The sequence below is a fragment of the Scyliorhinus torazame genome, chromosome 7 (assembly GCF_047496885.1).
Source record: "Scyliorhinus torazame isolate Kashiwa2021f chromosome 7, sScyTor2.1, whole genome shotgun sequence".
NCBI lineage: Eukaryota > Metazoa > Chordata > Chondrichthyes > Carcharhiniformes > Scyliorhinidae > Scyliorhinus > Scyliorhinus torazame.
This window is the reverse complement of record NC_092713.1, coordinates 273936123-273959507: the sequence shown is the minus strand read 5'-3', so window position 1 is coordinate 273959507 and position 23385 is coordinate 273936123. Positions and strand designations below refer to the sequence as shown.

General features: G+C 45.6%; 1 protein-coding gene and 1 long non-coding RNA gene across 2 annotated transcripts in view; both read right to left on the bottom strand.

The window, feature by feature from the left end:
• The window catches only part of LOC140427047 (uncharacterized), a 340763-nt gene that overhangs the window by 276322 nt on the left and 41056 nt on the right, over positions 1 to 23385 (bottom strand). The window lies entirely within an intron of this gene.
• LOC140427045 (organic cation/carnitine transporter 2-like) overlaps positions 1 to 23385 on the bottom strand; it is a 90280-nt gene that overhangs the window by 52184 nt on the left and 14711 nt on the right. Inside the window, exons 3-5 of the mRNA XM_072512474.1 lie at positions 10687 to 10787; positions 6288 to 6502; positions 957 to 1139 (exon numbers count right to left, since the gene is read on the bottom strand). Of these exons, the coding sequence (XP_072368575.1) occupies positions 957 to 1139; positions 6288 to 6502; positions 10687 to 10787 (499 nt within the window). The remainder of the gene's footprint in view (positions 1 to 956; positions 1140 to 6287; positions 6503 to 10686; positions 10788 to 23385) is intronic.

The window sequence follows — 23385 nt, the reverse complement described above, 5'->3', positions numbered from 1 at the left end:
AACCTGGAGACAAGTGGGCCTGATCCAGTATTCCCTGGGACCTCTGCGATGCCCCGCCTCCATCCAGATAAATTACCGGTGGCGTGTTTCACTTGTGGTTTCAAAAATCGAGAAACAGTGCCGTGGCCGATGAAGGAGAGAGAAGAGGTAGGACATGCACAGGCGCTACCATGGGGCGCCTGTCCTGCCATTGGGGGGGCTGGCTGGGCGGGGGTGACCAGGGATGGGACCATGGCATCGTGGTGCCCTCCCATGGGATCGGGGTGACCAGGCATGGACAGCCATTGCCACGGCTTGCAAGGCAGCCAGCTTGCTGCGCACCCCACTGCCTGCCCTCCGTGGCCCATGGTTGTGCAGACTAACATCGGCCATATGGGTACACCCAACCCACCATCCTCTGCACCCCATCTGTCACTCTCCACCCCACCACCCTCGCACACCACCCCCACTCTCTCGCCATTCCACCCCCCATCCCACAAACTCCGCACAGATGTCCGAAGGGAGAGGAAAAAGACTGGAGAGGGACCGCCGGACCTGCAGCCCCTCACCGCAGCAGAGCAGAGGGCACTGGACCTGGTTAGTGGGCCCGCAGAGAGGGCAGTTGCCGAGGCAAAGGTCAGCATCGGGTGAGCAAGTGAAACCCGGCTGAGCTGCAGTTCCTCATGGCAAGCGTGTCACCACCCCCAACACCACCCCCTCCCAACACCCCCCCCCTCCATCACCACCAACCCCACACTGCCCCCTCCATCAGCATCTCAACCTGCGATTCAATCATGCGTCATGTCTTGTGTCTTGCAGGGTCTCCTGGCAATGAGGCAGGCCCTTCTAGTGACCCTCTCCTGAGCCCAAACATAAGCGGATAGCAACGAGGCCAGTAGGCTTGAGTCAATAGAAGAAAATTAGTCAGATTTCATATAGGCCATAAATTACATACAGAAGTTAAACTGATAACTTACCAAGATAAAAAATGTAAGGTGAGATGATGCTGCCAACCCTGGAGGCTGTGGAGCCCACTCCGACACCCATGTTCCTTACCGCGGTTGGGTACAGCTCAGCAGTGTGAACATAAACCATGGAGAAGGCGCTCGAGGTCCCAAATTTTCCAGCCATCACCAGCGCGGTGGCAAGTCCTGAAAAATCTAGGAAAAATAAAGACATTCGTTTACAAGAACCCTGAACAATACTGTACAAATCTCAATATGCTTGATATATATATTTTTTTAACAAACAATTTTTAATGAGGTATTTTTGGCATAACAAACAACCTCAGTACAAGAACAATAGAGTACAAAGAACAGTAATCAAAAAGCAACCGCCGGCCGACATCCATCCCTACAAGGCCCGCCTATTTAACCCCCTACTCTATACTACCCCAGCCCCCCCTCCCCCCCCCCTGCTGACAATTAATTCTCCACAAAGAAGTCAATGAATGGTTGCCACCTCCGGGCAAACCCTGACACCGACCCTCTCAAGGCGAACTTGATCTTTTCCAGGCCAAGAAAGCTCATCATGTCGGTTAAACAGGCCTCTGACTTTGGAGGCCTAGACTCCCTCCAAGCCAATAGCATCCATCGCCGGGCTACCAAGGAGGAAAAGGACGGAACATCTGCCTCTCTCTCCTCCTGAACACCCGGGTCCTCTAACACCCCAAAGATCGCTACCACTGGACTCATTTCCACCCTTGTCTTCAATACCCTGGACATGACATCGGCGAACCCCTGCCAATATCCCCTAGCTTTGGGTATGCCCAGAACATGTGGACATGGTTCGCTGGTCCACCCGCACACCTGACACACTTGTCTTCCGCCCCAAAAAATCTACCCATCCGGGCCGCTGTCATGAGCGTCCGGTGCACCACCTTAAACTGGATCAAGCTGAGCCTTGCCATGTAGCGGTCGCGTTGACCTTGCTCAGCGCCTCTGCCCATAGGCCGTCCTCCATCTCACCCCCCAGTTCCTCCTCCCACTTACGCTTCAGCTTCAGCTCCTCCATATGCGTCTCCTCCGCCCCCATTAATTCTTTGTAGATGTCCGAGATGCTCCCCTCCCCCACCCATCCCCGAGACACTAGCCTATCTTGAATCCCTCTTAATGGCAGGAGTGCGAAGGATGGTACCTGCCTGCGCAGAAAGTCCTGCACCTGTAGATATCTGAAATCATTCGCTGCTGTCAGCCCCAACTTCTCCTCCAGCGCCCTTAGGCTAGAAAAGCTCCCTTCCAGAAACAGGTCCCCCATCTTCTCAATCCCCGCCCTTTGCCATACCCGAAATCCCCCATCTAAGCTCCCTGGAGTGAACCGATGGTTGTCACATATTGGGGACCAAACCAATGCCCTCACTGCACCAACAAATCTCATCCACTGACCCCAGATCCTCAGGGCCGCCACCACCACGGGACTGGTGGAATACTGGCGGGAACGGCAATGGCGCCGTTATCAGCACCCCCAGGCTGGTGCCCTTGCATGAGGCCACTTCCATCCACTCCCAAGCCCCCCAGCCCCCACCACCCACTTCCTTATCATCGCAATATTGGCCGCCCAGTAATAATTACTAAAATTTGGCAGGGAGAGCTCCCCTCCCCCCAATTCCTCTCGAGCATCACCTTTTTCACCCGTGGGGACTTACCCACCCAAACAAAGCCCAAAATGATTTTGTTGATCCTCTTAAAGAAAGACCACGGTATGAAAATCGGGAGGCATTGGAACACAAATAAAAATCTCGACAATATTGTCATTTTAACCGTCTGCACCCTCCCCGCCAGTGATAGCGGGAGCGCATCCCATCACCGAAACTCGCCCCTCATCTGCTCAACCAGCCGGGACAAGTTCAACTTGTGTAACCAGCCCCAGTCGCGCACCACTTGTATCCCCAGATATCTAAAGTAGTCCCTCACTAACCTGAACGGTAGCTCCCCTAGCCAACCATCCTGGCCTCTTGCCTGCACTACAAACATCTCACTCTTCGTCATACTCAGTTTGTATCCCGAAAACCGGCCAAATCCCCCCAGAATCGTCATAATCTCCCTCATCCCTGCCCCTGGATCTACTACATATAAGAGTAAATCATCCGCATATAGCGATACCCTATGCTCCACCCCCCTCCCCCCTCCCCGAACCAGTCCTTTCCAGCCCCTAGAAGCTATCAGAGCAATTGCCAGCGGCTCTATGGCTAGCGCAAACAGCAGTGGGGAGAGAGGACATCCCTGTCTTGTCCCCCGGTACAGCCTAAAATAGTCCGAGGCTGTCTTGTTCGTCCTTACACTAGCTTCCGGGGCCTGGTACAGTAGCTTGATCCAGTTGACAAAGCCCCTACCAAACCCAAACCATCCCAACACCTCCCATAGATAGTCCCACTCTACCCGGTCAAACGCCTTCTCTGCATCCATGGCCACAACTACCTCTACTCTCCTTCCCTCCGGGGGCATCATAATCACGTTAAGCAACTTCGAATATTGGCCACCCTTGACAAATCCAGTTTAGTCCTCCGTAATCACCTCCGGCACACAACCTTCAATCCTGGATGCCAACACTTTGGCTAGCAGTTTAGCGTCCATATTGAGCAGCAAGATCAGCCTGTAGGACCCACACAGCTCCGGGTTTTTGTCCCGATTCAATATTAACGAAATGGTGGCCTATGACATCGTCGGGGGCAGCACCCCTCTATCCCTCGCCTCGTTAAAAGCCTTGACCAGCAACAGTCCTAATATCCCCGAAAATTTCTTGTAAATTTCTGCCAGGAACCCATCCGGCCCCGAAGCTTTGCCCGACTGCATTGCCTTCAAGCCCGCAGAAATTTCTTTGGGCCTAATCGGAGCCCCCAACTCACCCACCAGGTCCCTGCCCACCCTTGGGAAAGTCAGCACGTCCAGAAAGTGTTTTTGGTAGGAAGAACACAGAAGGACAATATAAAATAAGGGGTAAAATTCTTAGAAGGCGCACAGGAGCAGAGGGACCTGGGTAAATACTTGCATAGATCATTGACAGGTGCAGAAAGCAGTTAATAAAGTATATTGTATCCTGGGCTTTATTAATATGGCATAGAGTTCAAGAGTAAAGAGGTTTTGCTTAATTTATACAGAACACAAGTTGGACATTCGCTGGAATACGGTGTACAGTTCTGGGAATCACACTACAGGAAGAATGTGAGAGTTTTCAAGAATAGTTGCACGGATTAGAAACTTCAGTTATTGGAGAGGTTGGGACTGCTCTCCTTGGAAAGAAGCAGGCTAAAAAGAGATTTGATAGATGTTGAAAATCATGAGGGGGATGGGCAAAATCACAAGGGAGAAACTATTCCTGCTCGTAAAAGGATCAAGAATGAGAGGGCACAGATTAAAGTGATTTGCAAAAGAAGCAAGTGCGATGGGAGAACACACTTTTGCACACAACGAATGGTCGGGACTGGAATGCCCAATGTGCAAGGGTACAGGGAAAAGGTACAGGATGGAACTAAGCCGTGATGTTTGTTTGAAGAGATGGTCCAGACACAATGGGTTAAATTGCCTCCTGCTGCACCTTAACAATTCTGTGATTCTGAAACAGTTCTTGACTAGCCTAATATTGGGCCTAATTTATAAGGGCAATATGAGGAATACATTTTGAAACACCCCATTGTCTTCCTGTTTAAGGCAGTAGCAACAGATCCAATGAAATTAACCCTTACAATAATTTGCTATTAACAATAACTTCAGTTTGAGGTGGGGTGATGGCAAAATCAGGTATAGAAGAGGGTTTCAAGAACCATCTTCTTTGTATATATCAAGTAAAGGGGCCCTGTGCATGAGTTTTTGGGAAAGAGGCGTGGACACATTTTGTGAACTTGCTAACTGAGGCAGACGTAGATTTCCGGGAAAATGGTTGGAATCATTTTGATTCTTCTCGATTGGTGTAACACTAATAAAGATTATTAAATTATTCTTATTCATTTGAAGTCGTGAAGTCTGTAGTATATTGTTGATAAGTATACCTTTTGTTCTTTTAGTCAATTTTTAAGTGTATTGTTGTTTTATTTTTATACTTTATTCAATAAACGTAGATATTTTTTGTAATTCAATGACTGAGGACGGGATCTAACGGTTGGGTCGCACCCAACCATTGTCTTTAATTCTTAATTACCTTAATTTTCTCAAAATAACGGATATCAAATCCACTTACTGTTGTGAATCAACAGCACATAGATGGAGATGCAATGTATTGCAGGGTTTGGGTGCAGCAGTATTTGTATATTGGACAGATTAATAAACAGCACACCATACGACATATTCAAGTGTCTAGTCCTCATTTTGCAAAAATAAACTAAGTTTCAGTTATTCCATATTATGATAAAATATAAGATTTTTGTATTTTCCATAGAATTCCTACAGCACAGAAGGAGGCCATTCGGCTCAAATAGGGGCAGCACGGTAGCATAGTGGTTAGCACAATTGCTTCACAGCTCCAGGGTCCCAGGTTCGATTCCCGGCGGAGTCTGCACCTTCTCCCCGTGTGTGCGTGGGTTTCCTCCGGGTGCTCCGGTTTCCTCCCACAGTCCAAAGATGTGCAGGTTAGGTGGATTGGCCATGCTAAAATGCCCTTAGCGTCCAAAGTTGCCCTTAAGTGTTGGGTGGGGCTACTGGGTTATGGGGATAGGGTGGAGGTGTGGGCTTTGGTAGGGTGCTCTTTCCAAGAACCGGTGCAGACTCGATGGGCCGAATGGCCTCTTGCTGCACTGTAACTTCTATGTCTATGTCTATGTCCAAATAGTCGGCACCGATCCTCCAAATGAGCACCCGAGCCAGGCCCTGCCCTATCCCCATAACCCGACCTAACCTGTGGACACTTAGGGGGAATTTGGAATGTCCAATCCATTTAATCTGCACATCTTTGGACTGAGGGAGAAAACCGGAGCACCCAGAGGAAACCCATGCAGACACAGGGAGAACCTGCAAACTCCACACAGGCAGTCATCTGAAGTCGGAATTGAACCAGGATCCCTGGCGCTAACCACGGTGCCAACTGTATAACTAGGGATAAGAAGGTAGTTTGACGATTCTGTTCTTCTGCCAATGCTGATGTTAAGTAATGTATGAAGTGTGTGGGAACTGGCCAGGATTAGTCACCCAACAATTTTCCCTCCCTCACTGTTCTCCTCTCAGCACCTCCTCCTTGCAACATAGCTAAGATCAACAACATTGCAGTGTACTGAATGCTAAAATCTCTCAAGGATTACACCACTTACATATTTCATTTTATCATGAAATATTCAGCAAATTTATATTTTGATCATTTTAACTGGACAGTAAAAAAATTACTTGAAGGTACGAGTTGGATGAAGAAAAGGACAATTCCACCAAGGAAAAGTATGCCTGAAAGGCTTAACCTTCGGGGAAATCTCTGGAGAAAAAGCCAAGCTGATAAATAGGCCGGAACTTCGATAGCAGCAGAGAAGAAACAATTCAAGTAGTCATCACCATGGAGATTGGGAGTGCTCAAGGACAGGCCAAAGTATTCAGCAGTTAGAATCATCCTGTAAAAAATAGAAACATTTTCTTGTAGAACAATCGTCTAAGTTTTTCTCCCACGTCTCTCTTTTTCAATTTTTGTTTTATTAGGATTTTTCTTCTCTTTCATTTGTGTTCCCTGTTCTGCCAATCATTTTCCACCAGGCATCAGCACAAAATCCGCTCTTCTTATTCTATATTAATCTCAATTAAAAGGTGAACGGAAAGATTCCCTTCAGCTAACTATCCTTCTAAATTTACCTCCCTCCAGTGAAAAATAGCAGCATCCGTAATGGAATTTAAAAATCAAATGCTGTATACATTGCTGTATGTATGATTCCATACCAAGTTTTATCCTTCCATTGGCTCAAGACGTAACACAGCATGTTGGTTACCAATGATCCATCCAGCTGCTGACAGACTGAGAAAGCAGGTTCATTATCTGCTATCCTCAGTGCTAATAATCATACAATTATCCATTAAATGGCTGCAGCACATAAAGAGGCCATTACACCTGTGATGTCTTTGCAGCCTCTCTGAAGAAGTAATTCATCTCATGCCACTCCCTGCCTTCTTTCTCATAATGCCGAATATTCTTCCTCTCTGATAATAATCCCGTTATTTGTTAATTCTCCATCACATTCTCAGGCAATGCATTCCAGGTTTTAAACACTAGCTGCATGAAAATATTTTTCCACATACTACTATGAAAATGTTTTTCCACAAACTACCATTGCTTCTTTTGTCAATTATATCTATTTTATACTCTGCCTTAAGTTTATTGAAGTATTTCCATTCTTTCACACTCGGCAACTGGAGTTTAGTGTTATACTTCTATTTGGACATACATTTTGTTTGTGATATTAATTCATAGAATTTACAGTGCAGAAGGAGGCCATTTGGCCCATCGAGTCTGCACCGGCTCTTGGAAAGAGCACCCTACCCAAGGTCAACACCTCCACCCTATCCCCATAACGCAGTAACCCCACCCAACACTAAGGGCAATTTTGGACACTAAGGGCAACTTAGCATGGCCAATCCACCTAATCTGCACATCTTTGGACTGTGGGAGGAAACCGGAGCACCCGGAGGAAACCCACGCACACACGGGGAGGATGTGCAGACTCCACACAGACAGTGACCCAAGCCGGGATCGAACCTGGGACCCTGGAGCTGTGAAGCGATTGTGCTATCCACAACGCTACCGTGCTGCCCTTAATTAAGTATTCGTGGCATTGGATAACATTACATCTTCTCTCCGAACATGACTTTACAGATTACTAAAATAATCCCACAAATAGTTACAGAAGAAAGAAAGAAAAGGTATAAGAAACTCATCCATTTCCGGTGAAGAGTCATATTGGACTCAAAACATTAACTCTCTTTACATATTTGTTGCCAAACTTGCTGAGTTTTTCCAGGATTTTCAGTTCTTAATAAAGAGAAGTTGTGTTTTTTGTAAAGGGGATGCAGAGTGAAAACCCAGAACCTCTACCATTGTGAGGTTGAGGAAGGCTCCTTCCTTTGCATGGCAGTGATATCACATCTATGGTACCTGTCTGCAGAAGAGGTTACATACTATGGGACAGATTTCTTCCCTTTGGGAGGGAGACAAGGACATGTTGTTGTAAGGGGAGCAAGACGTAACTAAAAATGTTACTTATATGTGCAGGAACATGCACTCCATTGTTCTAGCCATGGGTGAAGTGGTGACAAAGCGAGAGAGGGACAGAACACCTCAACCTTCTTCCAGGTGCCCTTCTCCTCGAGCAGCCATAGAGGTCCTATCAGGCACCCATGGGGAGGAGGAGAACCAGCCAGGCATCCCAGGGGCTTCAGCCTAGGATGCCCTGCTGCTCCACTTCCCTCAGTCAGTGATCCCATCCACCCCAGAACCCTCACATTCCCTCACTGCCTCACTCCCCACCCTGGGTAGTCTGTCCTTTCCCTGCAGTCTCCCTCCCTTTCCCCATTCGCCTGTCTCCCATGTCTAGCTTCTGCTCCACCCGTCCACACTATCACCCCCACCATCCCCAACCTGCCTACAGTGTCCAGTTTTCACTCCACCCAACCCCACCTTTCACTCTTCACCTTCCTCCCATGCTCAGCTTATCCTACCGGGACCCGAGTGAAGAGGCTACAATTTGTGAAAAGTTCACAAGAATGTCAAAGTAGTGTCCATTCACCATAGCTCGCCAGGTACATACTACTTATATACAGTTGTGAATGTGAATGTTATAAATTCTGACTGACGGGAAACTTAATTTTGGTGAAGTGGCCTTTTAATGAGCATCCATAGCATGCTAATGCATGCAAAAGAATTAACTGACATTGTTTGTCGTGAAGCTCAACCTGCCTTTGAGAATAGAATTCCTAAAGTTCATCCCAACGTCAGAAAATTGAATTTTGGCCTTCCGCCAAAATAGGATTCCCATCTGCCAAGCTTCCCGTTGCTAGAGGAACTGCTTGGAGGTCAAAAGGCAGGGTAAATGAACAAAAAAACACTAGTTTGCACCTGGTGAAGTTGTGTCCAATTCTGGGAACCACACTTTAGGAATGCTGTAAAAGCTTTGGAGAGGGTATATACGAAATTTAATACAATAGTTCCAGGAATTAATACTTGGATAAACAAAAGAAGTTTATATTTCTCCTTGGAGCTGAGAAGTCTAAGATTAAGATATATGTGAAAGGCTTCTTAAATTATGCTGGATTTAGACATATTGAGTAAAATGAAGCTGTTTTCAAAGGCTGAAAAATCTACAGTCAGGGGCCAGAATTAAAGCGATTGACAAAAGATACAGATGCGGCATGAGGCAAACCATTTTTACTCAACAAGTGATTAGAATTTGGAATGCACTGAATTTGGAAGACCTGATCACCTTCAAAATGGAATTAAGATAAATATCCGTAGAAGAAAAACTTGCAAGGATATGGGCAAAGCAGGGGAGTGGGACTAACTGGATTGATCTTCAAAAGGGCTTTGAAAGAGAAAGGAAATGTTCAATAGATTGTTTGCTTTTCTTTTTCCTTTATGGGGTTCGGGACTTTACCTTTATGCCCCTGTTGTGTGCAATTCTGGTCACATTACAGGAAGGACGTTATTGCTCTGGAGGGTGCAGAAGAGGTTTCCAAGAATGTTGCCAGGGCTAGAAAACTGTAGCTAAGAGGAGAGATTGGATAGGTTGGAGTTATTTAGCTTGGAACAAAGAAGGCTGAGGGATGACTTAATTTAGGTATACAACATTATGAAGGGAAGTGATGAGTGGACAGGATAAAACTGTTTCCCTTGATGGAGAATTCTGGAACCAGGGGGACACAGATTCAAGATAAGTGGCAGAAAGTGCAGAGGGGACATGAGGAAGAATTTTTTACACAGAGGGTAGGGGAGTCTGGAATTTGCTGCCCAAGTTGGTGGTGGAGGCAGAGACCCTAAACTCTTTTAAAAAGTACCAGGATATTCACCTTAAGTGCTCTAAAATATAGGACTACGGACCGGGTGCAGGAAGGTGGGATTAAAAAGGGCACCTGGGTATCCTTGGACTGACCTGGACCAGATGGGCCGAATGGCCTCTTTCTGTGCTGTAATGTTTCTATGGTTCTATCAGCACTTCTGTAATCCATAATGCCACCATTAACATTCCCTTTGTCTTGTGTCCATGACATCCTTATCAATTTCTCCTGAGCTCTGACCTATCGCTGATTTTCTATTCTGTCCCATCTCCTCCACCCCCAACTATACAATCCATTATTTTCTACCCCTTTTCATTTCTGAAGAAGTCATACAGAATCAAAATGTTAGCTCTTTTCTCTCTCCAGATGCTGCAAGACCTGCTCTGTTTATCTACCATTGTCTGTTTTTACGTTTGAGATAAATGCAAGATTACAATTATTTGTCTCTCAGATTTTTAAAATCTTTATGGAGCTAGCCAATAGCTATGTTCATAAATAACACAAGGTTGAATATTAAAATGTACAAATAAGGAAGGTTTCATGGATTTTAGTCAAGCAAGATAACGTAGTCAAATTGACTAGTGCTCAGATATTCTTTGTTTTTATGAAAGTGCGTGAACATAACTCTTATCCTGCTGATCGTTCTTAATATTTTATCTATTTTTATGATTTTTTTCATACTGTGGCGGTAATTGTAACCTGTTGGTCCAAATGGCCTAATTCTCAGTTGTACTATTCTGTGATTCTATGAAATACTCACCAAACTAGAAGGTTTATGATAGTGATGGTTCGGATATTACTGGTTTTAAACAAGTGAATAATTGAATAAGATTGTTTACTTTTAGCCTTCATATCTTCAAGCTGGAATGAAAATAGAGAGGATTCAGTATTATTGCTGATTATTAAAAAAAAAAATCAAGATTACGTTATATTACCATCAAGTCATACTGGAAATGGATGATCCAGAAAACCTTTTTGCTAACTGTGCCCTATAAATGATCATTTTTGTAGTTTCTTTCATTCCTCACCCCTTTCACCGATTGTGTTGACCCTCACTACCTGTAGATAAGAAGTGGGGCTCAGTCTAAAAAAAACATTTTATTGATACAAGGATATGTCATAATACACTGTTATTTTTTAAATCTTAGTTTTTATAAAGATACTGAAGCTATTGATTTGCAATGATTCCTTGGAGACAAGGGTTACCCTTTAAACATCTTTTTGACACCTGGGAAGAGCCATGCCACTGATGCAGTGGAAAGCTACAACCAGAGCCTCATAAGCGTGGAGGGTGATCATAGATAACGGCATTGGATTGCTGAAAGGGAAAATTCAGGTGCCAGAAAGGTCAGGAAGCTCTTCAGTATTCAATAATAGCATTGTCGTTCTCTGCTGTGCAATAATAGCATTGTCGTTCTCTGCACAACATTTTGTTGCAAAGAACACGGGAGATACATGAGAAGGAAGGTGAACACCACTCTGAGGAGGAGGAAGAAGTGGATGGATGAAATAGTGCCTGATTTGCCCGCAGTTGCTTGCCGAACTGGCAGAGGAATCTATGATGGACTTATCCAAGTACAACTCAGATAACCTGAGTATTTGAAATCTTATGGCAACAATGCTAAACCCAGTACCCTCCCTCAAACGCAAACAATTCCCAGAGTAGGAAGTCCCTTGGTTTCATTCACACCTTGCTTATCATACACTCTGGTTGTACCGTTCCTCTCAAATCTAATGTTCATTTGGAAAGAAGTGGCAACAGTGGAGATTTCAAATAAAGTGTGTTTTTCATTTGCAACATGCAACAATTTTAGAATCACATCAATGAGTATCAAAGTTCAACTAAGATATTTTCTGATGAGTTCTATATGCTGCTAGCGCTGTGGCTTGAGTGTACCTGAATTTAAAATGTACATGTTTGTAAAATTACACTTTGCACATTAGATGTATATGTTCGTACTTTTATTTCAAACATCATACAATACAGTCTACTCTTTATATATAACCACTTATCCATCATTGTTTAATACTATAAAGACACAAATGTCTATCCAATAATTATTTCAGGTGTCCATTTTAAAAATAAGTATATGTTATAAACATTAATAATAGAGGTATCACACTCATCTGTGTATGTATTCTCACAAATATTCAGCACAGTAAATGTTGTTCTTCACAGAGCAAAGGCAGGGAGCAGGATTTTTATAGAGGTGTCAGGATCCTGAGATTTGGGGACCTTTTCTGGATCAAAACCCCATATTGCATCAGTGGCTGATGCCTGACGAGAATTCTGAACAGACCATAACCAAAAGACCATAAGGTAGGAGCAGAAGTAGGCCATTCGTCTCATCGAGTCTGCCCTGCCATTCAATGAGATCATGACCGATCTGATATGTTAATCCTCAACTCCACTTTACCACCTTATCCTCATAATCCTTAATTCCATCACTGATTAAAAATTTACCTACCCCAGCCTTGAACATACTTAACCACCAAGCCTCTACAGCCCTCTGCAATAAAGAATTTGAGAGGTTCGCTACTCTCTGAGATAAGAAATTTCTCCTCATCTCTGTCTTAAATGGCTTGCCCCTTACTCTGAGATTATGCCCTCTGGTCCTAGACTAGCCCATAAGGGAAACAACCTCTCAGCATCTGCCCTGTCAAGCCTCCTGAGAATCCTATATGTCTCAATAAGGTTGCTGTTCTTCCTTCTCAACTCCAAACAGTGCAAGTCCAACCTACTCAATGTCTCCTCATACGAAAATCCCTCCATACCTGGGATAAAGCTAGTGAACCTTTGCTGGACTGCCTCCAATGACAGTGTATCTTTTTTTAAGATATGGGGACCAAAACCGCTGACAGTATTCCAGGTACGGTCTAACTAGTGCCTTATATAGTTTTAGCAAGACTTCCCTATTTTTATACTCCATTCCCTTTGAAATAAAGGCCAACATTCCATTTGCCTTTCCTATTACCTGCTGAACTTGCACACTAACGTTGTGTGATATATGCACGATGGCCCCCAAATCTCTGTGCTGTGGCTTTCTGCAGGGTTTCTCCATTTAACTAATATTCTGCTCCTTTATTCTTCCTACCAAAGTGCATAACTTCACATTTTCCAACATTATATTCCATCTGCTTAGTTTTTTGTCCAGTATTTAACCTGTCATATCCCTCTGTGGACTCTTTGGGTGGGATTTTCCAACTATTTCCACTGCAAGATCTTCTGGTACAGCCAAGGGCAACTCTATGCCGCAGATTCCCGAGCAGCAGAAGGTGCAAATAACGGGAAACCCCATTGACAGCAGCGGGACCAGAAGATCCAGTCACCAGTGAATGGTGGGCTGGCTCTGCTGCTGCAAAGCATGCCATGGGGGTCAGGAAAATTTCGCCCTTTGCGTCATTCTCGCCACTTCCCACCTATTTTTGTGTCATCCGCAAACTTAGTAATAGTACATTCATTTTCCTCAACCAAGTCATTCATATATATTGTAAATAATTATGGCCCCAGCACTGATCCCTGTGGCACTCTACTAGTTACAGATTGCTATCCTGAAAGTATCCCTCTGAACCCAACTCTGTCTTCTAATAGTTAGTGAATCCTTCATCCATGCTAATATATTACACCCAACACCATTCTTATTAAGTAGCCTTTTGTACTGTACTGTATCAAATGATTTTTGGAAATCCAAATAGATTACAACTACTGATTCCCCTTTATCTATCCTACTCATTACCATCTCAAAGAATTCTAATAAATTTGTCAGGCATAATTCCCCCTTCATGAAGTCATGTTGGCTCTGCTTGATTATATTATGTATTTCTGAGTACTCAGCTATTACATCCTTTTATAATGGACTCTAACATTTTCCCAATGACAGAAGTTAAGCTAACTGGCCAATAGTTAACTGTTTTTGTTTCTATCCCTTTATGAATTAATTAACAGTTTTCCAATCCTCTAGGGTTTTCCAAAATTTAAGAATTCTTGGAAAATTACTACCAGGGCATCTAGTATCTCTGGAGCAACTTCCTTTAATATCCTAAACTGCAATCCAACAGGCCCCGGGGCATATCGGTCTTTAGCCCCATTAGTTTCCTTAGTACTTTTCTTTGAATGATAGTTATTTAATTTATTTCCTACTCCGCTTTTGTTCTTCGATTATTTAGTATTTTGGAAATGTTATTAATATCTTCCACCATGAGCACTGGGGTAAAAAAGACTAGCAACACTGGGCGAACTGACAGAGGAGCTCAAACTACCGACAAGACAGGAACTTGACACCTACAGGTAAAGCATTTTCTCCACAAGGAAACAGTAGGATACCCCAGGGCATGGGAACCACATTACTAGAAGACCTAATAAACATGGACAGTAAGGGGGAAACTGCGGACAACTACAGGACAGGGCGAGACTGCCATTGGATGAAGTCAGACGAAAATGGGGAGATGAACTGGGGACAGAAGTGGGCTGAGGACTCTGGAGCGAAACACTCAGCAGGGCCAACTCCACCTCCCCCTGCACAGGGCAAGGAGAAGTTACCTCATGCAATTCAAGGTGGTGCACAGGCCGCCCCTGACTAGAGCCCGAATCAACAGATTCTTCCCAGAGGCGGAGTATAATTGTATACGGTGCCAGAGAGGCCCAGTCAATCATACCCACATGTTTTGGGTCTGCCCCAAACTTGTACGGTTCTGGACAGCCTTCTCCGAGGCAATGTCCAAGGTTGTGAGGGTGAGGGTGGAGCTATGCCCAAGAGTGGCAATCTTCGGGGTATCCAAACAGCCAGAGCTACACATGGGGAAGAGGGCCGACGCACTAGCTTTCACTTCCCTAATCGCACGCCAGAGAATCCTGCTCAGCTGGTAATCAGCAGCACCACCCACAGCTGCAGACTGGCTGGCAGACCTGGCGAAATTTCTCCATTTGGAGAAGATCAAATACACCATCCGAGGGTCAGAAGAAAGCTTCCTCAAAGCATGGGAACAATTCGTCGGCCTATTCCAAGACCTATTCGATGCCAACAGCGATTAGGGGAAAAAGAGAGAGGTGGGAGAAGAAAGACAGGGACACACAACTCTGGGGGGAGGGGGGTGAGGAAGAGAGGAGGGAATTCAGGGGAACTACAGGGAGAAGCATGGGAGAGGGGGAGGGGGTGGAAGCCCCCCCCCCCCCACCTCAAACCCACAAGGCATGCAACAGAAAACAAAGAGGAGGGGGGGATTGAGGGAAGGGGAGAAGAGGAGCTAGGCGACAGAACACACTGAACGAAAAAGGGGGATACCAAGGAGGGGGTGGACACACCAAGACTGACAATATGTATATAAGAACTACACGTGCTGTAACTATTAAACATAAAGTGTTACTGTGTATAAATTGAAAATACCAATAAAATATTTTTTTTTGAAACACTGGCATAAAATATTCACTTAACTAATTTCCTGATTCCTCATTATTATTTCATTTTCTAAAGGGCCGATGTTTACTTTGGCCTCTACAAAGAACAAAGAAAAGTACAGCAGAAGAACAGGCCCTTCGGCCCTCCAAGCCTGCGGAGACCATGCTGCCCATCTAAACTAAAATCTTCTACTTCCGGGGTCTGTATAAAGAACAAAGATAAGTACAGCACAGGAACGCTGTCCTTTTTATATATTTAAAGAAGCTCTTATTGTCCATTTTTATATTACGTGCTAGTTTATCTTCTCCCTCTTTATTGTTGTTGTGGTCACTGTTTCCTAGGAGACCTTTTACTCTGAGATTATCTCTTAAACCTGCCTCATTCCACATAACGAGATCCAAAATAGCCTGATCCTGGTTGGATTCACGACATATTCTTTTAGGAAATACTGTCCTGAATACACTTTAGAAATTCCTCATGGTTGCCTCTGCCGATTTGATTTCCCCAATACACATCAACACAAATGAATGATTAATGTACTGCCTTTTTTACATGCCCTCCTTAACCAAGAGTTTGTATAGCTACTGTTTGGGGATCTAGCGAGTACTGCAGCCAATGTCTTCCTCCCCTTATTTCTTATTATTTCTTACCTCCATCTATATGGATTCTACATCTTCCGATCCAAGATCATTTCTTGCTATTGTACTTATTCCTTCTCGTACTAACAAAGCTACCCCAATACCATTTCTTTCCTGCAGTGGCGGGCAACAAGCAGAGAGGAGCAACATGCTTTTGAGTGTTCAAAAATGTATTAGAGTTCTTTGAAGTTGTCACAAGGAGGATGGATACAGAAGAATCCATTGATACATATTTGAATGCAACATAAAATGTTATTGCTCAAGAGATCATGGTGTTGGGAGTAATTTATTAGAAATGTTAAAAAATATGAACTTAGTAGTCTCCCCAGGATATATTCTGGGCTGAGGCGAAGGACTACGAGTCCCAGCATGCCTTGGGAGTTTGGTACATAGGCAGAGTGGGACAGGCTGTCCATGCTCAACTCAACATTCTGGATTATTCAGGGCTGTGGTAGAGATCATGGCCTGGGTGATGATCGTAGCATGAAAACCCAGCCACGGGACTGGTGTTGGAGGGAAAAGGGTGAGCCTATCTAACTGGGTGTGTTGGGAGGCAGAAGAAGAGGATCCAGACAGCAAAAGTGGTCCTGTAGCTAGGCTCCAGGAAGTTAAGGCTTCGAAAAGTCCCGAGGAGCTGCGAGGGCAGCAGAATGCTGCTGGCTCAGCGTTGGAAAGTGTTAGGGCTCAAAAGAATTCCTGGTTGCATTTATAGTTTGTTGAGGCTGGGAAAGTGATTTTGCAGAAACCCCGAGGTGGTGTCAGCTCAGTGAAGCTAGCAGTCTGCTAAAGAATTGAAATTGTGGGCTCAGCTTCCGTTAGCAGCATGTAGAGAGAAGTTGCATACAAGGTGGTTCCTGCTAGGGTACTAATTTCTTGGCACTATTTGCCCAGCTTTTGTAATTATTTTAATGTAAAATCCTATCTGTTCAACAGTATGATAGGTGGATGATATGGAGAACCGCACTAGGAGACAGAATCTCAGAATTGTGGGGTTACCGGAAGGTATGGAAGGCCTAACTCCCACAGAGTACTTCTCAAGGATGTTTGGGAAGATGGTGGGTGAGGGTGAATTCTCATTCCCTCCCGAGCTGGATCGAGCTCATTGAACACTCTGGCAGAAGCCCCCACCTAACGGACCACCAGGAGCTGTTATTGTAAGTTTGCACATCTAACAGGAGAAGGACTGGGCAGCACGGTAGCACAGTGGTTAGCATAGTTGCTTCACAGCTGCAGGGTCCCAGGTTCAATTCCGACCTCGGGTCACTGTCTGTGCGGAGACTGCACATTCTCCCCGTGACTGCGTGGGTTTTCTTCGGGTGCTTCGGTTTCCTCCCACAGTCCAAAGATGTGCAGGTTAGGTGGATTAGCCATTCTAAATTGCCCTTAGTTTCCAAAAAGATTAGGTGGGGTTACTGGGTAACGGGGATAGGATGGAGCGTGGGCGTAAGTGGGGTGCTCTTTCCAAGGGCCGGTGCAGACTCGATGGGCCGAATGGCCTCCTTCTGCACTGTAAATTCTATGATTCGATGGAACAGGTCCAGAAATGGGCTGAGGAGCATTGGGAAGACACGTGGGAAGGCCACGCCATCAGGATTTACCAGGACTTTGTGGATGAAATGACAAAGAAGCGTGTGGCTTTTAACAATGCCAAAGCCGCCCTGCATAAAATGGAGAGTTTGGTTTGGAGTGGTGTACCTGGCATGCCTCCAAGTGATTTCTGAGATAAAGAACTGTTATTTTGATGTGCCGGAGGATGCAGACATCTTTGCAAAAAAAAGATGGGCTCGGTTTAAGTTGATCGTATTTTTGTGAGGTTTTTGGTTGTTGATGGTGGAGAGTTGATACATATTTCTACTTTGCCCTCTTGAACCTGTGACTCCTTGTAATTGACACTTCCACCCTTGGAAAAAGCCTCTGATTATCCACCCTGTCCATGCATCTCATAATTTTGTGGACCTCAATTAGGCCTCCCCTCAGCCTGTCTCTCCAGTGAAAACAATCCTAGTTTATTCAACCTCTCCTCATAGCAAATACCCTCGAGACCAGGCAACATCCTGGTGAACCTTATTTGCACTCTCTCCAAAGCTTCCACACCCTTCTGATAATGTGGTGACCAGAACTGCACGCAATATTCCAAATACGACCTAACCAAGAATTTATATAGCTGCAACATGGGGCGGGATTCTCCACTCCTGCGCCGAAGTGGCCGCGCCGTCGTGAACGCCGTCGAGGTTCACGACGGCGCGAAACGGCCCCGATCCCGACCGATTCAGGCCCTGACAATGGGCTAGGATCGGGGCCGCGTCATCTACACGCGCCAGGCCTTGTCGCCCGCGTAAAGGCGGCACCGCATAGATGACGCGGCCGGCGCCACATAACTGGCGTCATCCGCGCATGTGCGGGTTGGCCAGCGCCAACCCGCGCATGCGTGGTTGCCGTCCTCTCTAAGTCCGCCCCGCAAGAATATGGCGGACGATCTTGCGGGGCCGCAGAAGGAAGGAGGTCCTCCTTCAGAGAGGACGGCCCGACGATCGGTGGGCACCGATCGCGGACCATGCCACATTTAAGGTACCCCCCGGCGCAGGATCCCCCCTCCCCCCCCCGCAGGCCGCCCCCCCAGCGTTCACGCACCGTTCACGACGGCAGCGACCAGGTGTGGACGGCGCCGGGGGGAGCCCGCCGTTTTGGCCTGGCCGCTCGGCCCATCCGGGCCTGAGAATAGTGGGGGTGCCGGAGAATCGCCATTTTGGGTGTCTCCGGCGATTCTCCGGCCTGCAGCCCGCGGAACTCGATGGGGCTGTTCCCGCCGCTTGGGAGAATCGCGGGAGAGCGTCGGACCGGTGTCCCGGGAAATTTTGGCGGCCCAGGCAATTCTCCCAACCGCCGCGGGAGTGGAGAATCTCGCCCATGATTTCCCAACTCCTGTGATCAATGCCCCGGCTGATGAAGGCAAGCATGCCATATGCCTTATTAATCACCTTGGCCACCTGTGTTGCCACTTTTAGGGAATTGTGAACCTGCACGCCCAGACCCCTCTGTATGTTAATGTTCCTCAGCATCCTACCATTTACAGTATAATTCATACTTATATTTGATCCTCCAAAATGCATCACCTCGCATTTGTTCAAATTAAACTCCATCTGATATTTCTATGCCCAAGTCTTCAATCTATCTATATCCTGTTGTATCTGCTGACAATCCTCGGCACTATCAGAAACTCCGCCAATCTTCGTGTCATCCGCAAACTTTCTAATCAGACCACCCACATTTTGCTCCAGATAATTTATATATACTACAAACAACAGATCCCAGCACTTATCCCTGCGGAACACCACTAGCTACAGATCTCCATTCTGAAAAACAACCTTCCACCACTACTCTCTGTCTTCTATAACCAAGCCAGCTCTGTATCCATCTAGCCAGCCCACCCTGGATCCCATGTGATTATAGTTCTTGTACCAGTCTGCCATGTGGGACCTTGTCAAACGCCTTACTGAAGTCCATATAAAATACATCCTCAGCCCTTCCCTCATCAATCTTCTTTGTCGCCTCTTCACAAAACTCAATCCAGTGGATGAGACATGACCTTCTCCGTATGAAACAATGCTGCCTGTCACTAACTAGTCCATTTTCCTCCAAATGTGCATATATCCTGTCCCTCAGTATATTTTCCAAAAGCTTCCCCACCACTGATGTCAGGCTCATCAGCCTATAATTTGCTGGATTATCCCTGCTTCCTTTCTTTAACAAAACAACATTGGCTATTCTCCAGTCCTCTGGAACCTCGCCTGTGGTCAAAGAGGATGTAAGGATATCTGTTAAGGCCCCAGCTATTTCTCCCCTTGCCTCCCACAGTAACCTGGGATAGATTCCATCCGGCCCCGGATTCTTGTCTACCTTAATACAATTTAGGATACTCAACAGTTCCTCCTTTGATATTGATGGTCTCAAGATCGTTCATACACCTATCCCTGATCTCAACATCCGTCATGTTCTTCTCCCTGGTGAATACCGTTACAAAATACTCATTAAGGATTTCACCCACATCACGTATAACCTTCCTCCATTGTCCGTGAGTGGGCCGAATCTTTCTTTTGCTACCCTCTTGCTCTTAATATATGCCTTGGGATTCTCCTTGACCATGTTTGCAAAAGACATTTCATGGCCCCTTTTAGCCCTCCGAATTCCACATATTAGTTCCTTCCTACTTTCACTGTACTCCTCAAGGGCTTTGTCAGTTTTTCGATGCCGAGACCCATCGTATACTTACTTTTTCCTTTTGACGAAGCTTACAATTTCCCTCGTCATCCATAGTTCCTGAATCCTGCCATTTCTATCCTTCAATGTTGCAGTGACATGCCTGTTCTGCACTTCCATAAACTGGCCTTTAAAAGCCTCTCGCATGTCAAACGTGGATTTGATCTCAAATAGCTGCTCCCAATTCTCATTTCCCAGTTCCTATCTAATTTGGATGTAATTGGTCCTTGCCCAATTAAACATCCTCACCCGCGAGCCATTCTTGTCCTTATCCATGACTACCCAATATCTGATAGAGTTATGGTTGCTAAGCCCAAAATGCTTCCCCACTGAAACATCAATCACCTGGCCTGGCTCATTCCCCAATACCAAGTATTGCCCCATCTCTGGTTAGATTGTCAACATACTGTGTCAAAAAGCCTGCCCGGACGCATCTAACAAATTGCTCTCCATCCAAGTCCCTGGCTGTAAGGGATTCCCAGTCAATATGGGGGAGGTTAAATGTCACCCATCACAACTATCCTGCTTTTTTCACACCTTTTCAGTCTCTGAAAATGTTACAACGGGTGGTGTAATGTTACGTGGGATGTTGTTCTTTGTATTATGACTGTTATGGGTAATATATAGCTCCCGGTTGGAAAATGATGTTTGAAGGGGTTTTGTTCTACTTTGCATTCAGGGTCTGCGCACAATTATTTTTAACCCTTTTTTTTTTACCATTTACGCAGGACACTGCGAGGTCTGGATAGAGTGGACGTGGAGAGGATGTTTTCACTTGTGGGAAAAACTAGAACCAGAGGACACAATCTCAGACTAAAGGGACGATCCATCAAAACAGAGATGAGGAGGAAATTCTTCAGCCAAACAGTGGTGAATCTGTGGAACACTTTGCCGCAGAAGACTGTGGAGGCCAAATCACTGAGTGTCTTGAAGACAGAGATAGATAGATTCTTGATTAATAAGGGGATCAGGGGTTATGGGGAGAAGACAGGAGAATGGGGATGAGGAAAATATCAGCCATGATTGAATGGCGGAGCAGACTCGATGGGCCGAGTGGGCTAATTCTGCTTCTATGCCTTTTGGTCTTATGCCCGCATTGCTAGCTAACAGGAGCAAAGTGGTGGGGACAGCTGTAGTTCATTATACTAGTTTGGTTTTGGATAATGAGTTGAGTGTTTTCCTTTTGTTTGGGGTTAGAGTTAGTTGGGGGGTCGGGGAGGGTTCATTCATTTTGTGGTTATTGTAATGTATATTTGGGTGCGGTATTATTTGAGGGCAGGGAGGTGGGAGATTGGTAACGGTGACTACAGATTGCCCTTTGTTTTGTCTTGCTGGTGGGTTTGGCGACCATCTTGGTTGGGCCTGTACACTCAAAGTAGTTCTTGGACAACCCCTCTTGGTGAGAATGACTGACCGCTCAGGGTCAAGGGGTGTGAGAGGCCCCCAATTCAGATGGTCACCTGGAATGTGAAGGGATTGGGTGGCCCAGCAAAAAGGTCGAGGGTATTCACTCACCTGAAAAATTTGACTGCTGCTGTAGTGTTTTTGCAGGAGACCCATTTGCAGCTGAGGGACCAGACAAGATTGCGGAAGGGGTGGGTGAGCCAGGTATTTCATTCGGGTTTTGACAGTCGGGCCCTTGGGGGTGGCGATATTGGTTAATAAATGAGTTCCATTTAATAAACGAGTTCCATTTTCGGCTGTCAAGATCATGGTGGATACTGGTGGGAGAAATGTTGTGGTCAGTGGGTCTTCAGCAGGCGCTTTGGTGGCCCCGGTTAATGTCGATGCGCCAAACTGGGATGATATTGGGTTTATTAGGAGTTGTTGGCATCCATTCCTGACTTGGTTTCCCATCAAGTAATCTTGGGGGTGGGGACTAATACTATGTTCTCGATCCGAAGTTGGATCGATCTAGGTTGCTGGCTCCATGCCAGTTATGCAGTGGCATTTTTTGCATCTGAATGATAAGTAGTTTTCATTTTTTTCCTCAAGCCCATCAGGTATTTTCACCGATTGACTTATTTCTGGTGGATAGGTCTCTACTATCCTGGGTGAAGAGGGCGGGGTATTCATCTGTTGTGATTTCGGACCATGCTCCACACTTTGTCCTGGAGTCATGTCCCTCTCAATGTCTACTATGGAGGTTGGATACGGCATTGTTAGAAGGTAAAGGATTTTGCAAACATATATCCTTCGTCATTGAGGAATATGTCAAGTTTAACAAGAGGAGTTTATCTCATCCTCAACTCTATGGGAAGTCCTTAAGGTGTTTATTAGGTGGGAGGTAATCTCCTATAAAACCCATATGGAAAGGACTGCGAGATTGGAGCGGCAGAAGCTGGTGGACTCCATCCTTGAGGTAAACCATCAGTACCCGCTTGCCCCTACCGTGGAGTTGCTTCAGAGCAAGAAAAAGCTGCAGACACAATTTGAATTATTATCACCAGGTAAGGTGCTGAGTCAGGGCTCTACAAGTCATGGGCACTATTTATTATGCACTTTCAAGAACTGGATAACATCGAACATTAGTTGGGGGGTTGGGTGGGGTGGGGGGGAGGGGGGCTGTGTAGATTAATGGTGACTATGGGTAATCCCGGGTTCCTTTTTGTCATTTGTTTATGTAAACATGTGGGCTGAGGTTTGGGGGTTGGTGGGCGGATGGGATCGTTGTTATTATGGGGATTGACATATCTTGCTGATTATTGTTTATTGTTGATGGGTGTAAATGTGGGAGAAAATGTGAAAAAGGAGAATAAAAATATATATTTTTTAAAAATGGTGAGGTGCTGAGTCAACTGTGCAGTTCAAAGAGGGTATTTTATGAACAAGGGGAAAAGGCCACCCACCTTTTAGATCATTAGCTGAGGCGGCATCCCGGGAAATTATACAGATTAGGGACTCGGGTGGTAGTTTTGTTTCCATCCCATTTTAAGTCGACACAGCTTTCGAGGAATTCTATAGGAATTTTTATGGATTGGAGCCCTGGAAGGAGATGGCAGAGTTTTAAGATGGGATGTCCTTCCCATTGGTGCAGAGAGAGAAAGAGGGAAGCAGTTGGAATCCCCATTGAATCCTGAGGAAATTCTGAAAGGTACTGGGTTAATACAGATGGGTAAAGCTCCCGGCCCTGATGGATTCTCCATTGAGTTCTACAAGTAGTTTGCG